General features: G+C 40.0%; 3 protein-coding genes and 4 non-coding genes across 9 annotated transcripts in view; 5 read left to right on the top strand and 2 right to left on the bottom strand.

The window, feature by feature from the left end:
* Window positions 1-6,600: 6,600 nt before the first annotated feature.
* Window positions 6,601-11,163, bottom strand: rnaseh1 (ribonuclease H1). Of its 3 annotated transcripts, none has more exons than XM_073493512.1 (9): window positions 10,946-11,036; window positions 10,676-10,777; window positions 9,914-10,038; window positions 9,303-9,482; window positions 9,050-9,149; window positions 8,440-8,494; window positions 7,318-7,402; window positions 7,040-7,164; window positions 6,601-6,878 (listed from the first exon to the last, which is right to left on the bottom strand). In XM_073493512.1, the coding sequence occupies exons 2-9, from the start codon at window positions 10,738-10,740 to the stop codon at window positions 6,777-6,779; spliced, it is 837 nt and encodes a 278-aa protein (XP_073349613.1). In that variant the 5' UTR covers window positions 10,741-10,777; window positions 10,946-11,036; the 3' UTR covers window positions 6,601-6,776. The 3 variants fall into 3 exon arrangements, with proteins under 3 accessions (XP_073349613.1, XP_073349614.1, XP_073349612.1); XM_073493513.1 differs by having other exon boundaries at window positions 10,676-10,772; window positions 10,946-11,035; XM_073493511.1 differs by having other exon boundaries at window positions 10,676-11,163.
* A 119-nt stretch (window positions 11,164-11,282) lies between these two features.
* Window positions 11,283-17,424, top strand: rps7 (ribosomal protein S7). Its single transcript, XM_073492294.1, has 7 exons — window positions 11,283-11,323; window positions 12,018-12,103; window positions 12,548-12,619; window positions 13,154-13,297; window positions 14,422-14,486; window positions 16,166-16,316; window positions 17,310-17,424. The coding sequence occupies exons 2-7, from the start codon at window positions 12,029-12,031 to the stop codon at window positions 17,385-17,387; spliced, it is 585 nt and encodes a 194-aa protein (XP_073348395.1). The 5' UTR covers window positions 11,283-11,323; window positions 12,018-12,028; the 3' UTR covers window positions 17,388-17,424.
* On the top strand, window positions 12,754-12,974 carry LOC141018561 (small nucleolar RNA SNORA73 family). The gene has a single exon (XR_012180739.1). It is a non-coding gene; the product is annotated as a small nucleolar RNA SNORA73 family (small nucleolar RNA).
* Window positions 13,852-14,072, top strand: LOC141018560 (small nucleolar RNA SNORA73 family). The gene has a single exon (XR_012180738.1). It is a non-coding gene; the product is annotated as a small nucleolar RNA SNORA73 family (small nucleolar RNA).
* On the top strand, window positions 15,110-15,330 carry LOC141018563 (small nucleolar RNA SNORA73 family). The gene has a single exon (XR_012180741.1). It is a non-coding gene; the product is annotated as a small nucleolar RNA SNORA73 family (small nucleolar RNA).
* Window positions 16,637-16,856, top strand: LOC141018562 (small nucleolar RNA SNORA73 family). The gene has a single exon (XR_012180740.1). It is a non-coding gene; the product is annotated as a small nucleolar RNA SNORA73 family (small nucleolar RNA).
* Window positions 17,425-17,566: 142 nt separating the features above from the next.
* Window positions 17,567-20,747, bottom strand: part of cnksr3 (cnksr family member 3) — a 50,972-nt gene continuing 47,791 nt past the window's right edge. The window contains exons 22-23 of the mRNA XM_073492423.1: window positions 20,400-20,572; window positions 17,567-19,600 (exon numbers count right to left, since the gene is read on the bottom strand). Coding sequence (XP_073348524.1) covers window positions 19,433-19,600; window positions 20,400-20,572 — 341 coding nt within the window. The 3' untranslated portion in view covers window positions 17,567-19,432. The remainder of the gene's footprint in view (window positions 19,601-20,399; window positions 20,573-20,747) is intronic.

Genomic DNA, 20,747 nt, shown 5'->3' with positions numbered 1-20,747 from the left:
CAAAGTCAGCGGAGTGGATGGAGGAATGATTTGATAAATGCTGGTGAGGAGAGGAGAGCAGGAACAGCGTTGTCAAAGCCAGATGTGTTCTGATGATTAAAAGAAACAAACTCAAGGTTTCACTTTCCAGTAATCAGCTGGTGTTCTCCTCCAGAGTGGCTTTCAATGAATTTGAGAAAGGAAAGTTTTCAATTATCTCTCTGATTTGGACTTGATGTCAGCAACTCAATGCTTTCAGAGCGGCATGGACATGACCTTAGAGACTTTGACATCAGATCAGACATAATCAGAAATTATATCAGCAACTCCAGACCTGACCACAAAGACATTACATGAGGCCTCAGTGACTCAGACATGAGCTCGGTAAATTAGACATGTTCTCATCAATTCCAGATGTGACCTCGGAGAACTGGATAATAACTCAGAGACTTTAGCAACGAAGACAGGAGCTCTGCAGTTTGGACATGACCTCAGCATCTCAAACAGGACATGGACATTAATTTAGAGACTCAGACATGACCTCAGAAACTTAGATATTAACTCAGAGGCTCGAGCATGTCGACTAAGACATGACACCTGCAAATGAGGACTTCGAAAAGTCACGACTTCACAGAAACTCTGAGACTCAGTCAACTCAGAGGCTCAAATGTAGCCTCAGTGACTCAAACGTGACCTCAGAAACTTAGATATTAACTCAGAGGCTCTGGCAAAAACTCATGACATGATGGCAGAAACTCCGAACATGACTTCAGATACATAGATATTTACTCAGAGGCTCAAAAATGTTGACTAAGATATGACACCTGCATATGAGGACGTCGAAAATTGATCGCAGACACTCCAGACTCACTCCACTCAGAGACTTGAATGTGACCTCAGCAACATAGATTTGATGTCAGCCACTGCACACATTAAAGGTGCACTACATAGTTTTGAGGAAGAAATTTTGATAACAAGAGAAACATCTCTCGCTTCATTTTCATGACTGAATAAACAAACTGACCTTAAAGGACAACACAGTTTCATACTATTTTACTTTGTTTATATGTGGCGGACCCTGCAACCTTTCTAGCTTCAAACAGTGTTCTGGGGACCTTATTTTCCTCTGAGAACAGCTTGTTTATTCAGTTATGGAAAAGTATTATTACCTCATTAATATTGTAAATATGAAAATTCTGAGTTTGAATTTCTTCTCCAGAACTACATAGGAGAAACCCTTTAACATGACCAACTTGACCATCAGTGACTCGCACAGAACCTCAGAAACTCGAGACCTGATCTCTTTGAGTTGGGAAAAGTTACTCACATGACAAGACTTGGATATTAACTCAGAGACTCAAGACCTGATCTCAGCGAGGCTGTTCATATCTGGCGTGAACATGAGTCTTGAGTGACCACTCGATTGAATCTCACTTCACTGCTCTACATGCAAGAGCAAGAATCAGTAGATCAACAGTTGGAGCCAACATGCTGGGACAAACTTACACAAAGAAAGCAACAATTTAATGTAAAGCATTTGCCGAATTTACAAGAAGGCCCTCATGATTAAGAATTTGTCAAAGACAGCATCTCACAAAGTTCATAAAGTTTCTCCTGACTCAACAACTCACAAAATTGAGTGATTTTTTAAGGGAGGCTGGGGACTTTCTCCACGGGTGTCAAAGAAGTACTGTTTCTGTCAGTTATTAGTAACGTTTCACATGTTTACTATCAATAAAATGTGTGTTTTCATTAAGTTGGTGTAAATGGTGAAATCAGTGTGTTCAAACAGCTGCTAAATGTTGGCAGGAAAGACACACTTTAGACACGCAGTAGTCTTACATACTGTAGCAGGCCAGCACAGCGATGCCATGACAAACTGATGTTTTTACAAGTAAAGAAACAAATTAATGTACAGCATTTAATGCCAAATTTACAAGAAGGCATTCATAATTAAGAATTTATCATATGAATTTGAAACAAAAATTAAGTCAAGTTTCCCTTCACTCGACTTCTCTTAAAATTGCATGATTTTTAAGGGAGCCTGGGGATATTGTGGTTACTAGTTCCATGGTTTGTAACATGCATTTTAAAGTTTAAAGCCTGTTGGTTGTAGTCAGGAGTGCTTTTTTGCATCTGTAACCACGCTTAGCAGTGATGTCACAGGGTCCAGGGTGACATAACTACTGCAGGTGAGAAGTTCAACTACTGTCAACAAAATCAAGACTTTCAGCAGGTGCTACTGTTTTTTACTCTTTAACTCGGCCACTTGTATGCAGCCTTGGAAACTGACGTGACCTCAGTGACTCGGACATGAGCTGGACGTCTTTGCTGCAACCTGAAGAACGAAAACAGAATGCTCATCAATCTTGACACGACCTTGGACGAACCACAGCAGCCAACACCTGACCTCAGTGACCGAACATGACCTGATGCAATCTCCAACTTTGTGGGACTCAACTTGGACTTAAGCGACTTGGCTTCCACGGTAGCGCAGTCTGGGCTTGTTTTCTGTCGAGCAGCTGAACGTCAGCATGAAGTTTTCTTTCTTCCCCATCAGAACTGCGAGCACTTTAGCGAACATCCCCCGCTCAGTGTCAGACGGTTTGTGGTGTCAGAGAGTTCTTCAACCCCGGCAGAACATTCTGGTTTATTTTAGACACTGTTGGTCTAAAAATTGACAAAACCTCTCACTGAAGTGTGAGCAGGATGTTTCTAATGTCTGGTTTGTTAAGTTTCTTTACAGTTAGCTCGGTCTTCCTCCCCTCCAGCAGGGCAGTGGTGGACCAATGCCAGAGCTCAGTCTGCTGAGGAGAAATGTGTGTGTTGAGGAGGAGTGCTAACAAGGCTCAGCCTGCTAGGAGGTGAAGCTGCTGCGGGGTGACCTTTGACCTCTGAGAGGCGCTCTCTCTCAGACTGGGTTGCCTCTGGCGGGGTCGTGGCGCCCCACGCTCGCCGCGAGGCAGCAGTCGGGGTCAGAGCAAGGAACCTCGAGCCTCCGTCCTGCCGTTTCCAACATCGACACCGACCAATCGACCGGCCGCAGGAGGACGGAGGAGGAGGAGGAGGAAGAGGAAGGGAGCAAGTGAGGAGGGGTGAGTCTCTAATTTCTGTTTCTCTGTGTTTCCATCAGCAGAAACAAATAATTTTTTACGGAGACGCACAGAAGGTCTGCCAGGGGGAAGCAGAAAGGAAGCAGATACTTTACTAAAATACAAGTGGTAATACAAAAAGTAAAAATACTCCATTACAAGTTAAAGTGCTGCACTCAAAAGTTTGATGGTGTTGTGTTACACATTTACTATACTACAGGATTATTATCACTGATGCAGTTATGTGGAAGCAGCCTTTTACTGTGTTGCCAGGGAACTTTGAGCAAATTTTAATTACTTCTTCTTCAAAACCCACAACTTCATGAATACATTTCTGTGTGTAAACATGTCCTAAAAAGTGTATTTTTTCCTACAACAAGTGGAAAAACCTGTAGATGCAGTATGAATACTATTCAACCAGTTTTTATTTTTAAGTCAGATTGTTTAAAAATGCTCTAGAAAGGAGTGTTTGTAGCTTGAAAATAGAAAGAATGGCAAAAACTTTCAAGAAACGTTTTAGAAAGTAAGGGAAACAAGGATTTGAATAGGTTGAAATACTCTTACTGCACTGTGAGATTTGGGGGGGGGGGCTGATTGCCATTAACAAGCGGGAAAAAAGCAGGATGTAGAAGAAGAAAAAATAAAAAGATCAGAAGAAGAAGAACGGAAGAAGCAGAATGAGTAAAAGAAGTAGAAGAACAGGGCGAAGAAGAAGAAAAAAAAGAAGAGGAAGCAGGAGAAAAGAAACAGAGGAGGAGGAGGAAGAAGGAAAAGAAGAAGAAGAGGAAGAGGAGGAGTAGGAGGAAGAAGAAGGAGGAGAAGGAAGAAGATACAGAAGTAACAGAAGAGGAGGAAGATGAAGAAGGATAAGGAAAAGAAGGGGGAGAAGAGGACGAAGAAGACAGAAGTAGTAAAAGAAGAGGAGGGAGAAGAAGAAGAGGAAGAAAAAGAAAGACAAAGAAAGGGTGGTGCTGATGAAAGAAACAGCAGGAGAGAGAGGAAAGAAGGAGAGAAAGAAGAGGAGAAAGTGAAGTGATCCACGTTTCACCACTTGTACTGAAGCATCTTTTAAAACTCTGCTAGAACGTGAAAAAAAGTTCTGTCAGGTTGGAAAGGGCAGAGCAACAAGAACTTGTAAAAGGGAACCATTGACAGATCAGTTAGTTTGAGTTTGGAGGCGAGGAAGAGCGAATATTCATCAGGTGGACAAACACGACTCAGTTATTCTAAGGTGATGTGTCAGTGTGTGTGCAAATAACATATTTCTAAAAATAACAAATTGATTAAACTGAAGTTCTTCTTCAGGTCTCTTGGCCTCGGAGAACTTCTCTTCCTACAACTTCTCTCGGCTCTGCAGCTGCTTTGACACTCGTCTCTCAATCTATTAATAAAATACAATAATAAAGTATAATCTACTTTATTAGTAACTTTGCTTGATAGGTCGTCTGTATGTTCCTTGTCTTGGTAGCTGCTCGCCTACTGAGGGCTGAAATGTTGCCTGCTGAGTCTGATAAAGTTTGAAAGATATAAACCCTCTCTGATTTTTGCTTTACACAGTCTGACCTCCACCTGACCTACATATAGGAGTGGATGCGTGCACAGCAAACTTTTCATGCCATTAGTTTATTAAATTACATCCCTAGATATCTACTGCGTCTATTGCTGCACATTTGGTGACCAACTGTGTAATTTCTCGGCTCTGTTATGATACATTTCTGTTACTAAGTTTACCAAAGATTACCAAATTAGGTGAGTTAGAAAGGTACCGTTATTTTGACAAAACTGCAAACAGGTGTATTAAAAATTACTGTAATATATAGAGCCATGCGTGGAAGACTTTGGCTATAAATATAACCCAAAAAGAGTGAAAAAGTTTTCTTTACATTTCTGGGGTGCTGGGATGGGTGCTGGCTCTGTCTCCCTCTTCATTTTATAATTTCAGATATTTAAAGTTAAGTTCGTCTCAATTTATTAATATGTTCTTTGGTGTCATGTGAGGTAAATGTTATATTTCTCACCTATAAAGTGTTTTTGTCGTGTTGTTTTTTTCTTTGTTTATTTGCTATTTCCATATGAATGAATATAAACATGATTTTATCTATCAACTTGGTGTGAGATTAAATCCCGGAGAGAAATCCCTCTGTTTGATGATGCTAAAGGGGATCCTAATAAATCAAATGAAATGTTTAGTCTGTTTCCACTGGGAGGTTGTGTTTTCATCCTGCCCAGTGTGAGACGATAGGAGGCCTGCTTTGAACTGAACCGGTCTGTCAAATTATAGCTATTTATAATGAGAATGTTTGAGGCGTTTCTATCTTGGAAATAGGAATAAATGAATTGAATACTCGTCTGTACAAGCAGCTTCAGCCAGACACTTTAGGTCAATATTGTTTTAGTAATAACGCTGACCGGTTTACAGTCTGCTCAGCAAACTGGGTGCAGACATCTCCCAGTTTAATTTTGTGAAAGAAAAACAGGACTTTAGATCCGGATTTGATTCACCCTCACTCTCAATGGAGTTTTATTTTAATAAACTTTTTCCCAAAGCAACAATGTGTGTGAGGCAATATGAATCTAATGTGCCGATCAGTATTTAAACAGATCCTTAAATAAACCTGACATCCTGCTGTGTTTTATCTTTGTCTGAGTTACAACAACAACCTGGAGCTCCTCCTGCTGGACAACTGACTCCATTGCAACTATTCTGAATCAGTTCTGCAAGTTTTCTCTTTTAAGCAGTCAAACGAAGGATGTTTTTTTTTTTTTGGTGAACATGTCCCCTTCACTTCCTTTTCTTACGTCCTAGCTCCTCCCAAGTGAGGTTGGAAGAAAGATGTAAGGAAGGATGAACCCGTTTCCTCTCCAGAAGCTTTCCCTTTTCACGAGGAGCATTTAAGGGATTAAGATCCTTCATGATGGTGGAGGGGGAACAGTTTTCAGTTCATGAGGGGAGGATGCAAGGATGTAAAATTAGCATAAGAGAAGGGAAGTATTTTCCTTCCCTTACACATCACATGTCCTTTCTTCCTCACTTCCTAGAGTGCCCCCTTTCTTTTTCTTGGAGCTATATTTCATTATGCCAACGTGTCTCCTGCGAGTGAAGGAGACACTGTTTCCTTGTTCAAAGCTCCTCCAGAAGCCTCCTCTCTCTTTGTCTCCTAAAAGGTGCATTTCAGGGATTGGAAGCTCCTCCATGATAGCGAAGGGGAAACCATCTCCGAGTCATAATAACAATAGTAATGTTTATTTATGTAGCACCTTTCAAGAGCAGAACGTCAAAGTGCTTCATGGGAGAAGACATGAAAAAGTGCAACTTAACATAATGAAAAGCAGGAGTATAACGCATGAGTATACCTCAATATTCCTTGTCCCTTTTTGAATTTTATTTCCTTCTTCATTCATCCTTCTTGCTCGTCTCCATTCTCTTCCTCACTTGTCAATGCTGCTTTTTTTTTCTCCCTTTTGCTGCCTTCTCTCTTTCCAATCCCTACCTTCCTTCATGCTGCATCACAAAATACAAGACAGGTGGTTGAGGCAGTAACTTAAAACTTTATTTAGAGCAGAAAGACATTAAAATCAACATTTCACAGAAAAACTGAAAAATACAGATTTCCAGTTTTGTCTTAGAACTCTGAGAGAAAACAAACCTCTGTATCACAGAGTAGATAAACAGTCCTGCTGCTGATCGCTTTAATGACAATTGTCTCAGTCGTCATGCTGCTGCGGTAAAGGCTTTGCTGCTCCTTCTCTCGACAGTCTGTCGGCCTCCTCGTTGCCGTGGTAGCCTGCGTGCCCTGGAATATGCAACTGGAAATAGAAGACAGAGAAATTATGTCCCAGAGACAAAGCACTTTTCTTTTTTTTCTCTTCGTCATCACTTTGTTCTCTTCATCTTAGAAGGTTAACTAACAAGAAAGTGAAGGACTGAGTTCAGGGTGAAGTGAGTCGTGATGCAGGCTGATATTTACCCAGACGACCTCCACCTCTGCATTCAGTTTGTCCAGCTTCACAAAGTCGTCTTTGTTGGTGATCGGACCTCCAGATTTCAGCCTCCAGTTATTCAGCTTCCACTTCTTCACCCAGCTGGTCACACCTGCACCAAACACAACACAGACTTCAAACTAAACTGTTCAGATGAAAATCATAAACCCTGGACCGGTGACATGTTGGAGATGAACAAGACTGTGATCAGCGTTACACCACTTAGGTTTCATGTACAGAAAGCATTTAATTTTTGGCGACTCACCGTTGATTGTAAATTTGCTGTCCGTGTACAGAACCAGCTTCTTTATGTTCTTCTCTTTGGCTTGTTCCAGCGCTCTGCAGGCTGCCTGGACCATACATGAAAACACACAAAAATACACAAACAGTGAAGCTATTAACAATGTTGTATCTGTGTTGAAGTATGACAGATAAGTTTTGCCAAAATTCTGTACATGTTAAAATATGTATGGTGTCTGCAGACTTTAAAAGACCTTTGTAAGACTTCACTGAGACATCATTTTTTATAGAATAAAATTTAGGACAGTAACACGATTTTTAAAAAGGTCTTATGTTTGCAAAAAATTTAACTGATACATTGCAAAACTTTTAGGACCTGCAGTTATACTGAAATGCTTATAATAAAACCATGATTTTAAGTTTATCATTTAAAACATGAAAATGCGTCCAGTTTAACTTGACCCAGCATTTAAAGTTTTCTAGTATGGACACGTTATTTCCATCAGAATTAAGGAGCTTTGGACTGTAATTAAATCCACTATGGGAAACATTAATTTTTTCATTGATTCTGGCGCCCCCTGTGGACAAAATGACAATGGTGAAACAAAGACCACTTTGTTTTTGTGCGGCACCACCAAACTACTAAACAGCTTCTTTCCTCAGGTTCAGACACCCCTCAATTAGTCCTCAGCACTCAAACATGTTTTAATCTTATGACTTGTCTAACTCGGTGACAAGCATCAGGAATAACTATATTACCCCGCTTGCTTATGTAGGTCTTATGTAGCTTATAGAGGCATCAGTATTCATTTGAAACTGTTTCATAACCAGTTACAAACTCCTTTTTACAACATTTGGTGTCAAAGGCATGTGTGTGTGTGTGTGTGTGTGTGTGTGTGTGTGTGTGTGTGTGTGTGTGTGTGTGTGTGTGTGTATATATATATATATATATATATATATATATATATATATATATATATATATATATATATATATATATATATATATATATATAAGGGCATACTCCTTTCGAATAAGAATGAGCATGGTTGTTTTCCCTTGTAAAATAACTCCAGCTCACTACACTGTTAACATTATAGTTAGAATCTGACTTTTAACACTGAAGCACTTGTGTTGAGATGCTTACCTGTACTTCTGCACGCTGATTGGTTTGTCTTCCCTGCAGTCGATCTGCAACATTTCTGCAGGAAAGCAGCGATAAATGTGACCCATGAATTGATTTATTATGGAGATTATGTATATGTATCGTTCAAAAGCTAAAACTAAAGTAGAAACAGACAACTTCTGCCCCCTAGCGTTTCCGATTTGTATTATTGTTGATGCCGCTGGATTGCCGCTGAGTGATGCTACCAACAACACAGGACAAAACATGAGTTTTTTTATTCATTTACTCTCCAATGGAGACATGAAGAATATAGAAAAGCTGAAACACTGCCAGCCTGACTGGATCATTAGTCAGCCTTCATTTCCTGGGAGATTTTGTGACCAGTGGTAGTCAATATAGCATAGTGAAAGCAAAGTTTATAATGAACTAATCTTTAAAGCTGATGGTGTCACAAGTCTATAGCCATTACATTGTGCAATCAACATTCACTTGGTAATGATAAGTTAAAGCAACAAGGTTGTCCGTTTCCAGTTTAAATTAAGATAAAATTCAGTTACAGTCTAAATATGCTGTCTATAAAGTATATGTAGTGTGTGTGTGTGTGTGTGTGTGTGTGTGTGTGTTTTCTCACAGTGGGTGGTTGCAGCCCCAGTACACTCCGATGCCAGCTCGAGCACCACGCTGTCCATTGGCTGTACAGCAACCGTCAGTGTAAACAACCACAGCATCACCTGGACAGAGGGCAAACGGTGGAGAGATCATCTACAAGTTTTTAAGTGAAAAAAAACATCCCTATATGTTTCTACTCATGTTGGACAAAAACAAGTGAAAGCCTTATATCACCATTTATATTTTACGTTTATCTCATTCCCCAGACTTCTTACCCATGTATGTGAATCCGTCTGGGCTCACTGAAGACGAACTTTCTGACTGTTTGACTCGTTTGGGATGAGACTCCGCCTCCTCTTCTGAGTGACATCTCTTCTTTCCAAGAGGGATGTACTCCAGAGGCTCCGGGCCTCTTTTGGGAAGCAGATGTTCATTTGACTCCACAATCTGAGCCACTGAAAGCCGAAAACGTAAATTATTATATTTTGTTTGCAAAGTCCCATTTTAGAGTTATGAAGGAGGTATTTATCCATAATCCAGAACCATATACTACACATCAAGGTCCTGCATTGTCCTCCAGAACTCTGATATTTCAGTCACAGATCAGCTCATAAAATTCCTGATTGTTCCAAGGGTAATCTAGCCTATGAACTTGGAAAAAAGTATGCCACCTGGGTGTATATTGTCATATACAAAGTACAAAATCCTGGATCAGACGAGGAGTATTTGATTAAGTGCCTTCCCTGCAGACAATAAAGCTGAACATATCTGACTATTGATAGATTAACTTGCTGCTGGGATCAAAAAGTCAACTTTTTAACGGCAGAGTTGTTTTGGGAGGATTGTACAGGGGAAAAAAGCCTCATGTTCGTCTGGACCAGCGTACCTTTCTTCACCACTGGAGGTGCAGAAAGTTCGACTCCTCTGAAGAACGCCCAGGCATCTTTCTCTGAAGCAAATTTCTTGAAAGAAGCCGATGGAAATTTGTCCACCTGGCTCTTACATTCATCCCTAAATCAAAGTGAAAACAGGTGATCGTCACCATCATTCCCCCAGATAGATAGATAGATAGATAGATAGATAGATAGATAGATATTCTATACTGAGCTGAACATTATTTGTGGTAAGTGCAGATGTGGTGTGATCACAGTGATCCAACCAAAACTTAACTTAATTTGGCACATCATCCAGTTATTGTTTCTTTGAAGTCTTTCAACTAAAAGTAAACACACTATAAATGAGTTAACTACACCAAAACTAAAAAAAAAAAAAAGTGACAATACGATTGCAGAACACATCTCGTTTGCAAATCCAAAGAGACTTTTCAAATACGTCGCACAAACAACACTCCGTCCACTAGGTGCGGGTTTTAATGGAACAAATGAAATATCATTCAAATAAAACGGTTACTCATGCATAACTTCCAAGCCGAATTGAAGAGTGTATTATTGCGATTACAAAATACCTTGAAATTATCTTTTAGCTGGTGTGTCATTTTGCCGGAGGTCAAGGTGACATTAAACCACCTGATATCTGGATGGAATTTGGCATGTGCCTCCTCTCGCTAAAGGAATAGCGCTTTGAGGAATCAACGGCTTTGTTTTTCTTACAATAAGATGTGCTGACATTAACACGCAAACAGTCTTACCATGAAGTGTAGACTCCTGGTTTGAATCCTTTCTTTACTGCATAGAAAAACTTGCCCTTCGCCATTTCGTCGGCGGCGCTGCAGACAGCCCTGCGTGCTACTCTGAAAAAACCAGTCAGTCTAAACATCACTGTCTGTCAGGAAATGTCGTGAAACGGAGGTGGCTAACATCGCGACGTTAGCTCAAACAGTAAGGTATCATTAAATCTGACTGGTCATTTGTGTTTTGCGAAGAAATTCAAGGCAAATTCAACAGCACAGCATACGTACACAGACAGTCAAGATGCCAAAATTAGCTAGCTGGCACCGTTATTAGCTAGCTGGTTTGCTTTCTCTCAAGAACAACAGGACACATTAACGCCAAAAAAAGTATTCCGAATAAGTATGACTCTCTTCTGGTGTTATATCTCTGGGACCAAGCGTTTCTTTAAAATCTTTAAACTGCAAAGAAATCCAAAAGTCCTATCGACAACAGTTGACAGCCACAGCAAATCACTTCCGGCTGTGTTCTCACACAACTCTCGCGATGTTCTTATCACTCCCAGTGTGGACTTCAACACCTCTCGCGATAGCAATATGCGTCGTCCGGATTGGATTAATACAACTCTCGCGATGTTCCGGCCTCTTCCTTGGCCGTCGTTGACAGAGGTTAGTCGCGCTATTTTTTACTGGACTGGCTTTTCTGCATCAAAATATCCCTTAATGTTGTTTAATTTGTGTGTTTGCCCACCACAAAGCATCTTAAGTCTCTGATACCTTAGATTTTGTGGTTGGGGGTGGCGGATGGCTATTTTATGTCATGAAATAAAGCGTAGTAGAGAAGCTCAGGTGAATGGGTTCTTGTAACGGGGAGTAGCTAGCTAGGCCATGCATGTGTTCAGATAGCAGCTAAAGCAGCGACTGGGAAAGGCAGCAGGTTAGACTGAACACTTGAAGCTCTGTGTATGAGTCGTTTTATTGAATTAAAACTAGTTACTGCTGTTTGTAACTGTAAACTGCTGCGAAATTGTTGCCGAGACAAGTGACAGCCGGCTAATTTACGTTAGCTAGCTAACCTAGCACGAACTTCTTCTTGCCAACATGCAGTTTGTCTTGATATGCTAAGTGTCTAGCTTCTGTCTGTGGTTTTTTTTTATTTTGAGGTAATCATTTTTGCCCTGAACCGCCTTCTATGTCGGCTGTCCTTGTGAGTTGGACTGCTGCTCCCGGTTAGCATAGAGCTGCTCTGCCTTTAGCTTAGCGCGGTAGCGTTACATGCTGGTTTGAGGGAGTTCTTCCAGGATCCATGTCTGCTAAGAAGCCTGTAATTGTAACCCACATGTCTTTTTATTTCTCTCCACAGAGACAAAGGCCATGTTCAGTACCAGCGCCAAAATAGTGAAGCCTAATGGCGAAAAGCCAGACGAGTTCGAGTCTGGGATCTCCCAGGTAAGAGGACCAGGATCAGATCATCAACTCATACGTTTACTGTAGTTTTTGTCAAGCTGCATGTAGTGTGTGGTGTGTGACTGCTCTACTGTAGTGACCACCAAAAGACTTAAATGTTCAGACATCGCTCAAAGATGCCATAAAACACATTATCGTTAGTCTGCTTCTCTTAAAAATGAGGTCTGAATTTCAGAGGTCTTTTTTCAAGTGGTAAAGTTTACAACAATGACTAACATAATCCACTGGACTTGACTGAAATAGTTGCTCTTAAAGTAGGAATCCCATACTGTTTGGTTGCATGTAAACACATATGTATGGAATATTAACTGCTTTAAAGAATTGACAATATAGATGATAGTTTAAAGCATGCGGTGGATGTAAATATGTCCAGGAGTTGTGTTTTAGAATAGATATTCAAGACTGCTTTTCCTTTTCTCCCTGCAGGCTCTGCTCGAGCTGGAGATGAACTCCGACCTCAAGGCTCAGCTGAGAGAGCTGAACATCACTGCAGCAAAGGTAAGGAGGCTTACAGGACTCCTCTGTATCTCCTCTCTACTTTATATACATTTCATCAAGCACTAGCTATCTTTTTGCTGCTGGTCACATTCATTTTTAAAACTTCAGTTGAAGCTGCCTTTTTAAATGAAATCCCGACGTGGACATCCAGCGAGCTTGCTCTCCTGGCTCTGTCCTGGTGGCGTATGGGAGCGTAGCTCTTGAGCTGAGACGTACAGTCCCGTTCCACATCGTCGGAGACAAAGCTCTGTCCCCGGCTTCTAGTCGGTGAGGACAGGCGTCCTGCATATTCCTACATCTTCCCAGAGTCCTTTTGGGGCCATTACTGGGGAGCTAAACCATGCAGTGTACATTATGTGTTATTAGGACTCGACTTGAATCACTAGGTATAACATTCTCCGGATTGAAACTTAATTGTTGAGTGTGCTTTGGGGAAATGAGCTTTCAATGTGCTTAATGTTTTTAATCAGTTGGGCTGTTGTATAGGATATTTTCAATTGGGTTATATTAAGTCTGTTTGTTTTTTGTTTTTAGGAAATCGAGGTTGGTGGCAGCAGGAAAGCCATCATCATCTTCGTTCCCGTTCCTCAGCTGAAGTCCTTCCAGAAGATTCAGGTGCGTCTGGTGAGGGAGCTGGAAAAGAAGTTCAGCGGCAAGCACGTGGTCTTCATTGCACAGGTAAGGATGATGACGGATAAAGCAGGGATATAGAGGTGGCTTGCCCAGTCAAGGGGGGGACTGCATGAATGCTGATGACCCTCTGGTGTGCAGTAGGAAGGCTCTTTTTCCACAGTAACTAGAGGTTTACAACTCACTGGGATAATATTTTATTCTTTTTTGAGCTGCACCAACTTTTGGGGGGGAAATCAGAACTATCTGGATTTGTGGTCAAGATGACTCTATTCTGTTGAGGAAAGTCTTGCACATTGTTACAGATGAGTAAATCATCAATTTATGAGTTCCAGTTGAACATTCTGAGAACGTGTCCTATCTCTCACACTAAAAAGCAATTGAATTATCTGGAAAGATGTCAAAAGCATTGTTACCAAGCTTAAATCCTCTGAAAAGTAAACTTTTTTTAAGATTTTATGGATTTTCACCACCTGCAGAAGTCAATTTTGATGCTTTATTTGACTCTAACAACTGGCAAGATGAAGTCATGCAAACAATTTAAAAACCTTGACCTGCCACAGGAAGGATCGGGGGAGATGGTGATCTGTTGTCTGTTTTATCCGACGTGGACATCCAGCGAGCTTGCTCTCCTGGCTCTGTCCTGGTGGCGTATGGGAGCGTAGCTCTTGAGCTGAGACGTACAGTCCCGTTCCACATCGTCGGAGACAAAGCTCTGTCCCCGGCTTCTAGTCGGTGAGGACGGGCGTCCTGCATATTCCTACATCTTCCCAGAGTCCTTTTGGGGCCATTACTGGGGAGCTAAACCATGCAGTGCACATTTTGACTGAAATGTGTTTCAAGTCAGATTTTGATGGTTTATTGTTACAATAGTTTGGCATTTGAACTTTTTACTATAGAAAGTTACGTTCATGTGGGAAGTGTTGGTTTGAAATTGTAAACAATTTTCAGTGTATTTTGTTTTGACCATTTTGTTAAATGCAGAAAGAAGCGAATAACTACAGGTTTACTTGATGGCTTACTCGACTTCAGAATATACCACACTTTATATCCCAGACGCAGAATTTAACTCTTACTCTGGTTCATCACACCGTTTCTTTTATCTTGAATTATTTAAATTTAAATGATTGTAAATCCTGGCTGAAGATTAATCAGACAATGTCATTTTTCAGAGGAGAATTCTGCCCAAACCCACCAGGAAAAGCCGCATTCAGCATAAGCAGAAGCGTCCCAGGAGGTGAGTAGAAATTCTCAGTTTAATGTCACATGAGCTGAATTTTGTTGTTGATGGAAAATGATAGTTTATTTGGGATGTTAGTCAGGATGATTAATATAGATTTTAGTTAGTTTATATTCCTGTTCTTGTCTTTGCTGCTGTAGTATAATTCAGTGAAATAAACCTGGGGTTGTCTAATGTGATCAAAAAATGTTTCGTTTTATTATTAGGCCGTTGGGGGTAATAAGTGAAGCAGTTTTGAGAAATTTATTCATACATTGTTGAAAACAAAACATGACTTCAACTTGATATTTTAAGTCATTTTATGCCAAAATTGACTTTCAATTTTTAATGTGAATATTTCCTGGTTTTATTAGTCATCTTTCATGGTACACTGATTTATTTTTTTTGTCTGTTGTACTTCTTTGGTGTCGTCAGATTTTTTTATTTTCTAATATCACTTAGGCCTGCATTTTAACAGCTCATTTACAATATTTTCAGAAAAGTCTGGAAATCAAATTCAGCAGTTGGTCTGTTATGCAGTTTGAACATCAAAGCTTTGGGAAAAGTGTGTCCTTAAAATTGCTGTGCAGAATAAATCAGACAGTGATGATGATCATGTTCAGTATAAACACAGTTTTTATCCGACGTGGACATCCAGCGAGCTTGCTCTCCTGGCTCTGTCCTGGTGGCGTATGGGAGCGTAGCTCTTGAGCTGAGACGTACAGTCCCGTTCCACATCGTCGGAGACAAAGCTCTGTCCCCGGCTTCTGGTCGGTGAGGACGGGCGTCCTGCATATTCCTACATCTTCCCAGAGTCCTTTTGGGGCCATTACTGGGGAGCTAAACCATGCAGTGCACAACATCTGTTCATAACAAGATTTATCACGAGCTGGAAACCTCAATGTGAAGTGGTCTTCATGTTTTTATATTTAGTTGTATTAGCATAATGAAATGGAAAACGCATTGCAATTAACATTTATCCAACTTGTGCAGGTTAGATTAATTTAGCTTTTATTTAGGCCGCTGCTAACATTACCTTCCATCTGTTAATTGTTGGGTCTCTAAATTAAGATTAAGCCTGTCACAATTAACGGACATCTTGAAATGTCTTGTCTAACCAACAGCCCAAAACTCAAATAATTAATTTGAAACTGCACAAAGGCAGTAAATTGGCACATTTTTAAAAAATGGAAGCATGGACTATTTAGTTTTTTTTGCTTGATAAATAATAAACGAATCAGAATACTTGCTGATAATTTCATGTTTATCAATTCAGTGACTAATTGTTCAGTTGTATTTATGTATGCTAGGTCTGCAACTTACAATTTTTTTGATTATCATCCACTGATCATCTTAATGATTGTCTATAAAATGTGAAAAATGCGCATCATAATTTCACAGCACAAAGTGACGGCTCCAAATTGTGTCTTCTGTCCAACCAACAGTCCAAACCCCAAAGACTCCTCATTTACTGTCATAAATGACAGAGAAACAGCAAATCCTCACATTTAAGAAGCTGGAACCAGCAAGTGTTTAACATTCTTGCTTGAAAAATGATGATTAATTATCAGAATAGTTGGCAATAACTGTTTGAATTGACTAATCGTTGCGGCTCTAGTGTAAGCACAGATCCCTGAGCTTGCAACTCTTTCTGCATGATTTGAGTATTCATGTGATTTATTGTGTTCCTCCCTCAGCCGTACTCTGACTGCGGTCCACGACGCCATCCTGGAGGACCTGGTGTTCCCTAGTGAGATCGTGGGTAAGAGGATCCGAGTCAAAATGGACTGCAGCAGGCTCATCAAGGTCCATCTGGACAAGGCCCAGCAGAACAACGTGGAACACAAAGTAAGTTGTTAAAAAAACAGTTGGAATAGATGTCAGGAAGTTTAAATGACATGTTTATGGCTGCAATTATTATTTTCTATATCAGGAAACCCGCTGATTATTTTGTTCATCCTTTTGACTATAAAACATCAAAAAAATACTAGGGCACATGGTGTTTGTCCGAAAAACCCAAAATATTCAATTTCTAGTGTTGATGGTTCTGATCACCTTCAAATATGTTAAACGTACTCATAGTATTGGGACCAGGATTGATCAGATGTTGAAACGGTGAGCAACAGTGATAAATCCCCACATCTGTGCAGTCCTTTTCTGTTTTTTATCCGACGTGGACATCCAGCGAGCTTGCTCTCCTGGCTCTGTCCTGGTGGCGTATGGGAGCGTAGCTCTTGAGCTGAGACGTACAGTCCCGTTCCACATCGTCGGAGACAAAGCTCTGTCCCCGGCTTCTGGTCGGTGAGGACGGGCGTCCTGCATATTCCTACATCTTCCCAGAGTCCTTTGGGGCCGTTACTGGGGAGCTAAACCATGCAGTGCACAAACTGTTCACCTCAGTGATGATTTACATGTTGCTGACGGTGAATTATACATTTCTAATGTCAGTTTAGAAACCAGTTAAAGGAGTACAGTGTACAATCAGTTGTCACTTCATTAGGTACACTTGTACAGTGTAATGCATCCAGCTGTTTTGCTGTAAAGTCTACTGGTATGATGCTTTAACATGTTTTTAGTTTAGCTTCAGTACTCAGAATCGATAAACTATCTGCATTTGATAGTATCAAACAAATTAAAGCCAGCGACTAAAGTAAGTCTCAGCTTTTCAGCAAAACTTAAAATATCCCTATTAAGAATAAATCTGCAGAATTACTTGCATTTAAAATCTTTGCCTTCAGTCTTGTTAATGAGAATTCCGTAAAACCAGTTGAACCCGTTAATACTGACAATCTGAATAAACTAATATGATGCTGAAGTAATGTGTGTCCTGTTGTCTTTCAGGTGGAGACTTTCTCTGGTGTCTACAAGAAACTCACAGGCAAAGACGTCGTGTTTGAATTCCCAGAATTCCAGCTGTAAAAAGTGCAGATGACGAAATAAATTTGTTTACTGTCAACATTGTTGGTGGTTGTGGGTGTTTTTTTTTACTTTCCTGAATAGAAAATCCTGAATAGTTGTTTCAAAGGTTTTACTTTTATCCCACTAGGGGCAGCAGATGTTCATAGGGTTGTGGTGTGAGCAGTGACCAACAGCACAAGTGTTAAAACAATTTTTAATACATAAAATTCAATATCATACCAAATGACTAACCTGACAACAATTTAAATTTCTATACTGCTTAACCTATGAGAGGTGGATGTTTATAAAAACGTAAAACTAATGGTGATCAATTAAATTAGTTTTTAATTGAAATATAATTTCATGGAAATTTAATGCAATGTTACTTTTCATATAAAACTTTTAAAATTAAATGCATTTAATGAGCAATAACGATATACTGCAATCATAACTTCATCCTGTGGACATTTTCAATTGGGACAAGCTTATTTAAGTGTTGCAGTTTAATTCAGTCTTTTTATTTAAGAAGCATTTGGTTTTAAATTAGAGTGCTGCATCTGAACTGTCAAACACCACACCATCAGTGAGACAAGTTCTCTAGGCTTCACTATTGAGATTATTTAACACGAGAAATCAACTGTAGATTTCAAATGATTTAAATGGAAAATATGCCCCAACATTTTCAGAGTTTTAGTTCTGTAAGTGCCAGCAGGCGTATTTTCCATTTGGAAATTTTTGTCTAACTGCCCATATTTGAAATCTACAGTTGATTTCTCCATGAAATATCCCCAGAAGTGAAGTTTAGTGAGGAAAAGGGATAAGAAAGATGTTAACTAAAACTACAGCGTGGTGTTTGCCCATAATTTAAGGACCAAGGGAATGAAAATAATTGAGCCCAGATCTCGCTGATGGGTGTGGTGGATTGGCAGGTTAGATGGAGCACTCTTAATATTGATATATTTTGTCTAATATAGTACGTCGTGGTGCAGTGGTTAGCACTGTTGCCCCTCAGCAAAAAGGACCTGGGTTTGATTTGTGTGATTTTGGCAACTTATCCAGAGTGTACCCTGCTGTTGCCCAATGGTAGCTGGGATCTGAAAAGGATACGCAGTTTAGGATAATGGATGGATTTTGTCAAGATTATCTTTTTGAGTTTAATTTTTTTCCATCTGTGAAAAAATAAACTTTTCTCCCAGGTGAAAACAGTGGGGGAAAAATCCTTTTCAAGAGATTTTTTTCTCTTGTGAAAATTCTTTTTTTCAGGATAAAAACATTTTTTTCATGTGTGAAATGAGTGGTAAGAAGGTTTGGCAGGAAGAAAAACATTTTTTGCTGTTTGTTTTTGTAATAATCATTTTGAACCACAAGAGGCTGTCGTGCACCACCGCCCCATGTTCTAGATAGGACAAAAGGAATTCTTCAGCCAAAACTTCCACTCAGCTTCACACATGCACATAAAAAAAGCTCCTTCAGAAAAGAGAAATTTCTCCTGAAATGTGGGGGGTGGGGGGATTCTGTATTGTTTTTCTTGCACTCATTTTCACACATGAAAACCAGTTCACAGGAGAGAAAACAATTTAGATCAGATCACCAGAAAAAAAAATCTTCACCTAATTAAACATTTAATTGATGAGTAACTTTTATATTAAAAGTTAAATTGTATTTTATTCCCATCAAATTATATTTTAATTAAAAAAGCAAATTGATCACAATTAGTTTTCAATTCATTTCTATAGTATCCACCCCTCATATAACCTCTAGTACATCATAATTTATTCATTCATTTTCTATTAATACAAATCTGCAGAGCTTTAAATGTAGTGGAGTAAAAAGTACAAAATTTGCCTCCAGAATGTAGTGGAGTAGAAGTATCACGTAGCAGAAAATGGAAATATTGAAACAAAGTACCTCAACAATCGACTAAAGTACAGTACTTGAGTAAATGTACTTAGTTACTTTCCACCACTGCCATCTGGAAGGTACATTAAGCACCATTGCTTGGTCCCAGTTCACCCAGTGAGATTCACCACAGTACCCTGCTCTCCGAGCATCGCACTGATGTGGCCTCAGGTCTCAGGAGGTCTGAGCTCTGCAGCGCCCCCTGCTGCCTGGCTGCATCGAATGACCTCCTGCAGCAGGATGGAGTTGGAGAGTTTCCACTTCCTGTATGTTGGTGCTGTGAGGGTCGGGTGTGCCAGGATCTGCTCGAGGGCCCGCAGCTCTGACTCTTTGGCCTGAAGGACATGAAGCCATTATTGTAGCAAAACTTTTTACAAATGAGAGTGTAACTGTATCTCAATCTGTGTGTGTCGTCAGATTTGTAAAATAATCTGTAAACACGTACGAAAATGTGTTAATATGTTCAGGAATCTGCTAATGTATGTTAAGCAGTCACGTGAACTAAGACAGCCGATTAAAAGACAGCATGAGTTGTAACTGATGACTCCTCTAGGTTTTAACTCTTGCAGCAAAATACTTGATATTTATGTCAACATCTACAGATTTGTCAACACATCTGCATATCTGAATACAGATTTTTTTAAAACAGATCTACAAATGTGATCACTCACATACTATGCTCATGAACCCAGCAGATATTACCTGCTAAACATCAGCAAGTTAGCATTGTCACTGTGAGCGTGTTAGCATTTAGCTCAAAGCACCGCTGTGTTTAATTACACCCTGACAGAGATGCTAGCATGTAGAGGCTTAGTCTCGTCTTAGGAACATGCTTGAACAACAAGCTGTGTATTTTTGTTTTCACAAGTTTTAACAATCATAATTGACATTAATGCAAAAAAAAGTGTCACTTTAATTTTTTTTTTCTTTCTTAAATCAAGAGAAAACCACTTTAAAACAATGTTAATTTACATGGAAATTGAAGTAAGTTTTAACATTCTGGGAAATATGGTGAGATTATAAGATCGATATAAATCTTATGTCTTTTTTTTAGGATTTCAGGATTTTCTCTCCTAACCTTCTGCAGCCCTATGCTTTTGGCATCCATATATTTTTTCTCTTTTGCTGGCTCACCTTTAAAGTGCTCTTGAGGATCCTCAGCAGGTGAAGCTTTTCGTTGACTTTGTCGTTCTGACATCGCCTGATGAACGACGCTCTGAAGTCCCGCTTACTGGACTGACCGATCGGAGACAAGCTGGCTGCCTTCAGGTGGTTGTAGAGGCACTCCATCTCATCAGGAGGCTTCCCTGGAAAAAGGAAGATGAGATCCACACAGATGTAAAAGGGTCAGAATCGATGCAGCAGAATCAGAGCTATCTTGTCTACCGTACATTTTTCTTTCTTTTCAAAACCTGGCACCTACATTCAGGTGTGCTACGCTAGTAGTGGCTAATGTATCCTGCAGCAGGGATGAGGAGCAGC

This window comes from Pagrus major, chromosome 22 (assembly GCF_040436345.1).
Source record: "Pagrus major chromosome 22, Pma_NU_1.0".
Lineage (NCBI taxonomy): Eukaryota > Metazoa > Chordata > Actinopteri > Spariformes > Sparidae > Pagrus > Pagrus major.
This window is presented reverse-complemented; position numbering and strand designations above follow the sequence as displayed.

What these genes read in the sequence shown, in the direction of transcription:
- rnaseh1 (XM_073493511.1), bottom strand. Translation starts at nt 10,803, where the DNA reads ATGTTTAGACTGACTGGTTTTTTCAGAGTAGCACGCAGGGCTGTCTGC. An exon ending in CCAGGAGTCTACACTTCATG is followed by an intron (nt 10,039 to 10,675) that starts GTAAGACTGTTT and finishes ACTTTGATTTAG; the next exon opens with GGATGAATGTAAGAGCCAGG. An exon ending in AGACGGATTCACATACATGG is followed by an intron (nt 9,150 to 9,302) that starts GTAAGAAGTCTG and finishes CCCTCTGTCCAG; the next exon opens with GTGATGCTGTGGTTGTTTAC.
- rps7 (XM_073492294.1), top strand. Translation starts at nt 12,029, where the DNA reads ATGTTCAGTACCAGCGCCAAAATAGTGAAGCCTAATGGCGAAAAGCCA. An exon ending in TCGAGTCTGGGATCTCCCAG is followed by an intron (nt 12,104 to 12,547) that starts GTAAGAGGACCA and finishes TTCTCCCTGCAG; the next exon opens with GCTCTGCTCGAGCTGGAGAT. An exon ending in TGAACATCACTGCAGCAAAG is followed by an intron (nt 12,620 to 13,153) that starts GTAAGGAGGCTT and finishes TTTTGTTTTTAG; the next exon opens with GAAATCGAGGTTGGTGGCAG.